The 6076-nt window shown below is 47.1% G+C and overlaps 1 protein-coding gene across 1 annotated transcript; it reads right to left on the reverse strand.

Moving 5' to 3' along the window:
- Positions 1–258: 258 nt before the first annotated feature.
- Positions 259–5577, reverse strand: LOC125539825 (kinesin-like protein KIN-14H). The gene is made up of 17 exons (XM_048703342.1): positions 5182–5577; positions 4860–5078; positions 4624–4768; positions 4038–4147; positions 3834–3953; positions 3552–3755; positions 3229–3438; positions 3053–3127; positions 2820–2966; positions 2582–2723; positions 2377–2486; positions 1825–1983; positions 1546–1745; positions 1384–1465; positions 1077–1181; positions 880–984; positions 259–790 (listed from the first exon to the last, which is right to left on the reverse strand). The coding sequence occupies exons 1-17, from the start codon at positions 5215–5217 to the stop codon at positions 602–604; spliced, it is 2358 nt and encodes a 785-aa protein (XP_048559299.1). The 5' UTR covers positions 5218–5577; the 3' UTR covers positions 259–601.
- Between the last annotated feature and the right edge of the window lie 499 nt (positions 5578–6076).

Below are 6076 nucleotides of genomic sequence, written 5' to 3' on the forward strand. Positions count from 1 at the left end.
TTCATTTTCCTCTTTTTTCTTTCATTCTATATTTGATTTCTTTACTATTACTTTTCTTGTATAAGGTTTAAACATGTACTCATTGACACAAACATGGACTCACCAGTCACTCTGGAACAATGCATCCAGGAACTCCCATATATATGTTGTTCTTCATAAAAAAGAAGAGAGGTCTCAAAGAAACCTAAAACAGAGTTCCTCCCCCTAAGGCCAAATCCTGGTTCCGCCCCTTATAAAACAGAGTCGCAGACACACTGATGGACGCACAATCATATTATCAGCACATGGATTCATTCTTGAAGTCACACAGAAAGAATATAGCGCCAGTTAACATTACTCAATAAATCTCAAATCAATCAGCTACTACAAACAGAAGACGAATCATCGTGGCAGGAAGCAGAGGTTCTCTCCTGCTCTCAATGCCACACAGCGCATGCTCTGCCACTCTCCCTACTGACTGTACATGTTGCTAATACCAGAGGCCAGCCACGCCGCGTCGCTAGCACGCTCGTGGCCAAGTCGGCCCACAGAGCTGCTAGCTTAGCTCGTTATGTAGGCAGTATCATCAGGTCACGATGGCCGTTGACAGGCAGGACATAGTTCACCCGTAACTCAACCTGTTACTGTTATCTGAGGAGGACTTGGACTGTGTCTGCCGTCTCGCCACCCCAATCTCGCACGCATTCACCCTCGACGCGAACCGCAGGGAACAGAGAGTCTCCCCGGCCGAGGACGCCTCGGGCGAGACGTTGACGAACATGAGCGTCTTCGAGTCCCCGCCAAGGCAAGGCTGCAACGCCAAGTCAATGTAAGAAGTTTTTTGGAGTGTGCAGGTCGTTTATACATATGCTGGCTACTTATGCAGCAGAGTGCCCTCACCTGCAAGAGGTATGTAAGCTTCGAGTTCCTGAAGGGTACATGGTCATCATTTTTGGCAATCGCAAAGATAACATCGCTGAGAGCTGACAGGCTCTTGTTGATGGCCTGAAACATCAACAAACACGACAGTTAAATCCGTGGCATCATTATTACCAAATCCCAACCACATAGTCAAGGTTTCATGTTGAGCGGCTCACCTGAGTTTCCTTCAAGCGATCGCCTGTTGCGCCACTTTTAGTAAGCCGCTCACTCCCGGCCAAATCAATCAAGTTCAGCACACCTTGTACTTGTTGGCCTGTGCTCTGCAACCAGATCAAAAGCACCATATTACTCTCAGTTTTCAATATCTGTGTTCACTTGGTACGCAAAGCCTTTAAAAAAAATAGCAATTCTTGATAAATTAGGCGCGCGCTCAATTTTGTGATGTAAAACTGTCGGTAGCTAACGATTTTGTGAAGTTTCAGACAGTGTTTCTTACAATCAAAGCTGAGAGAAGTGACCTACCTCATTTGATCCAAATATCTTCAGTGTGAAGACAAAATGGCTGCGGGAAGATTGCTCATTCATTTGGGTCTTACCTACAGACCTGTTTAAATGTGGTACATCACATCAGATTCAGAAGATAATTATTCAGCACAAGTTTTTTGTTCGGCAACCAATGCATACCTGCTATGGGATGCTTTCTCTAGAAGAGATGTCACATCAGCAGTGCTGAACACATTAGTAGTTGTAAGATCGGAGACTGTTGTGTTTCCCTGGGAATCATGCTTTATTGTGTATTGTTTACCGCCAGCCATCTCACTACTGGAGCGGCCAGGTGCTAACAAGTCACGAATTGTCTCATTGTATATTTCCAACATTGATGCCTGCGTGTAAATGTCTTAGTAGCAACATGGATAATATATCATTGCAGTAGCTAGATTGCAATGTAATGCACAGACTAACCTGCATACAATACTTCCATCCTTGAGATTCTAGCGACTGACTGGTCTTGAAAATTTGCTCCAAAGATCGAGGTATGATACCTTTCTGATCACGGCCTGGCTTACCCATCATTGTATAAGTTTTACCTGAGCCTGTTTGACCATATGCAAATATGCATACCTGTACCATGCAAAGGTAAATTAAGCATAATAGCTATCATATTAACTGAAATGAAATAAATATTGGAGAGGCATGCAAATAAAATAGGCCTTGAACTCTATAAATAAGCCTAAGCCTCCAGGATGACAGTGACACAGAAGTTAGCTAGTTTTTCACATACCACAAAAGCACAAGAATAAACATTTGTAAAAGAATGGGCACATCAAATTGCAGTTTCTATGTGTGGCGGTGGTGGAAAAAACACAGATACAATTGGAATATGGCAGATACTAAAATAAAAACTGTTCTAACAGACGCTGCTATGGCCTAGTTACTACAAGAAAATGAATGACACTTCCAAGGTGCAACCAGGCAATGGCGGCAGCGCTTAATTTTGTATTGAAAGATTATTACCTTGTATCCATCAAGCGCACTTTGAACTAGCTGTGACATTTCCACAAACACATCATCTTGCGAAGCGCTGTGATCGAAAACCTTGTCATATGAAAAAGAACATTTCTGACCTACAAATTGCAAAACCAAAGGCATAATGTCTTTAGATTTGATGCAAGAAACCAAAGGCATAACCAGCAAAAAAGTGTGAAGTGGCATAATTCACCTTGATTCAACAAATCAATACCACGCCCAGCATTTTCCACGGATGATGGATAAGAAATAATGGCTTCTTCCTGACCATTAGAATCAGAGTCCGACAGAAAGGGCCGAACCCTACAAAATACTCTGATATTGCCTTTTAGTTCCTGCAAAAAAGGAACATAATCAATACCAAGAGAGAAATCTGCATAATATTGCAATGTGTAGTTTATAATTTGTTGCCACTGTTTTGCAAGTATTACCAAGATGGTGTTATGCAGCTTCTTTCGTAGCTTATCAGCTTCAATGATTTGAAACTCTGCATATGCCAAGCGCTCTTCCAGATCTTTAATTGTCTCTTTCTGTGTTTCATATCCTGTCATCGCCTCAATTGCAGTCACATCAGCATGCTGCATAAAGCAAATAATTACATTAATCTTCAAAGGATGTTATAATATATTGTGAAAACTGGGAGCTACAATTATGCTTTTCTAACCTTCAGCTTCTCTGTTGCAACTGCAAGCTGCTTCTGCAATGTTTCAATTTGTTCTTGCTGTGAACTGCACGTTTCCTGATGACAAGCATAATGATAAGCCTTTCGCATAAAAAAGAAGCATAATGACTAGCCAACTAGTCACATGAAAATTAACCAAATGAACTGAAAGCACAAACCTCAAAGGCTGCCGCTTTTATTCTCAAAAGTTCAGAGTCTTTCGAAGACTTTCTAGCCTGTTCGCTGTAAGTGGCCAGTTCAGCGGTCAAGGTATTCAGTTGAGCAACAGACTGATCACGGTCTTCTCTAACTTGCTGTAAATCAGCTCTGAGGCACTCTACTTCTTTTCTAAGTTCTTCTTTCACTCTAATTGCTTCTTTCTGGGAGGACTGAAAGAGTATAAAATAGATTATGCAAACTATAAGGGAAAGAAAGAGTTGACTCAAACTACTAAGCCTGAAAACTGAAAAGTACAGTTTTACATGTCACAAACAAAACTCACCATGGAAGAATCCAACTGGTTCTTCATTGAGTTGTTAAGGTCTTTCAGATTAGTCATGGCTTCCATCATTGCACTCTTCTCCCTTTGCAGCTTCGAGATGATTTCTCCATTCTTTGATGTATCAGCTTGAAGATTACTGTTGTATTGCTGCAAGCTGGAGTTGTATTCCTGAAGTCTTTTGTTGGTGTCTTGGACCATTTTTAGCTAGTTCACAAATTTTGCAGTCAGCAAAAGGATTTACGATACAAACTCATGTAAAGACATCATGATTTGAACCTCTACCTGCTCACTAAACCGTTTAGCCTCATGAGTGACCCTTTCAAGATCGACCGTCAGTACATCCCGTGAAGCCTCGGCTGATTCCCTTTCTTCTCTTTCCTTCTCATAGGACTCCACAGCAAGCTGCCAGTTGGGAAATTGAGACTTAAGGTTGTGCTTCAAGTCTGTATCACATCAGATACATAATAGTGTTGTGGGAGTTCTCACCAGCCTGGCGGCCTTCTCCTTGTTCAAGCTCTCCTCCAGTGAGTCACACCGTGTTGTCATTTCCAAGTTTGCCGCTTTCAACTCTTCAAGCGCACCACTGAGCTGAGCCTCTGCAGAGACAATCCAACAAAATTCAGATTCTGAGAATATGGCAATATCTATATTTTTTTGCATTTTTACGAACTACTCCCTCCGTCCGGAAATACTTGTCACATAAATGGATAAAAATGGATGTATTTAAGAACTAAAATACGTCTAGATACATTCATTTCGCTGACAAGTATTTCCGGACGGAGGGAGTACATTATTGATGGTTGAACACCAGCAAATTATAAACTGGTGATCAGAACAGTAAGAACTCCCTAAAAATAGCTCAGTCTGAAAGACCAAACAGACAGACACAAAAGATGAAGCAGCAGCATTATAATGCAGTACTGAACGCGGTCACGGGTTCGACACCACCAGAGGATGATAAATTGATGAGAGAAGGGTATGCAAGTGGCATAATAAATGAGTCACTTGTACCCTCGACAGGATCAAACAGTCACGGAAGGAGTTATGAGCATGAGAGATTAGAATTCCTCACCAAACTCTGCGTGACGAGCATTGTCTGAATCTATCTGCCCCCGAAGCTTCTCCTGCTCGGCCAAGTAGCCGTCTTCCAGCTCCACCAGCCACCGGATGCAGGCCCTCAGCCGCTTGATGTACTCGCTCATCTGCTCCGTCCGCCCCTGCACAAATCCAACCGGTTCAGGAACCCCCGCTCGAACGAATCTGCAACGAAATCGACCCGGGACCAAGAAACCCGGAAAGAAGGAAGACCTTGTAGTCGTTCTTGGATTTGCCCTTCATCTTCTCGTTGAGCAGGCGGTCGACATCCTCCCTCCCGCTGAACTCGAAGGCGGGCGCCTCGGACCCGGCCTCCGACGGCGCCGGCTCGCTGTTCGCCCCGCCGCCGTTGTTGATTGCCGAGAGGACGTTGCGGCGCGGCGGCGCGTTGTACCCCATCCCGCGCCGCAGGCTCCCCAGGTTCTCCTTCTTCTGCGAGGCCACCATTAGCACCAAGAAATCAGGAACAAATCGAAGAAAAAATTCATTCACGGGAGAAAGAAAAGGGGGGAGAAAGAAGAGAAGGAGGGGTCACCTGGTGTGGGCTGCGCGGCGTGAGGGAGGACGCCATGGGATTATTACTAGCCGGATTAGGGGTTAATACTGCTACTAGCGGAGAGTGAGCGGTCTCTCCTCTCCTCTCCTCGCCAGTGATGGAGTGGTGGAGGTGGGTGGGGGAAAGGGAGCTTTCTCGGGACGGAGGGAGGGGGGGCAGGGTGGAGTGGGCTCGAAGGCAGCGGAATCCCTTTCCCTCCCGACCTCCCGTGGCTTAGAAGCGCCGACCGACCGACAGGCCACGCCGCGCCGCCGGATCGGGGAAGAGATCGCCTGCCGAGCGAGCGAGCTCCCCGGAGGTATTCCGGATCTGAGCGAGAAGCCCTAGAAGGCCGGAGGGGGAGGGGGAGGAGGAGGGGGGCGGCGGCGGAGGAGGAGCGGAGCTATTTCAAAATGTTTCGAACGTTTTGGATGGGCACGGGGCACGCGGGGGCCTCGGGGGTGCCGTTGCAGGCCCGCCGGGCCCACGTTATTTACGGGCCTGCCACTGCCTGGCCGGTGCGGGTGCTGCGCCGGCGCGCGGCGGCCTCGCGTCAGCGCGCGTGGGGCTCGGGCAAGTGGCGCCGCGCGGTTCGCTTGGCCTGGGTTTTTTTTTAGGGGCAGTTTGGGGATGGGGTGGCTGCGGGTGAACGGTCAGCCTCCGTGTCGTGGGCTTCGGGATGGGCCTACTGCCGCCTGCCTTTGCGGGTGGGCCGAGACGAACGCGCCGCGCCGCGCGGTGCGACGTTGCTCTCTCTCTCTCTCTCTGTGGCCGGCCTCGGAGTAGGTTGGGTTCCTCCGGGTCGCAAGGGAGAGAAGAGAAGTCAGCAGCACGGAGGTGCGGCGTCGCTGGCTCGCTTCAGTCACTTCACTGCACAACGACCACGACGATGCGA

Source organism: Triticum urartu, chromosome 2 (genome assembly GCF_003073215.2).
Source record: "Triticum urartu cultivar G1812 chromosome 2, Tu2.1, whole genome shotgun sequence".
In the NCBI taxonomy this organism is placed as follows: Eukaryota; Viridiplantae; Streptophyta; class Magnoliopsida; order Poales; family Poaceae; genus Triticum; species Triticum urartu.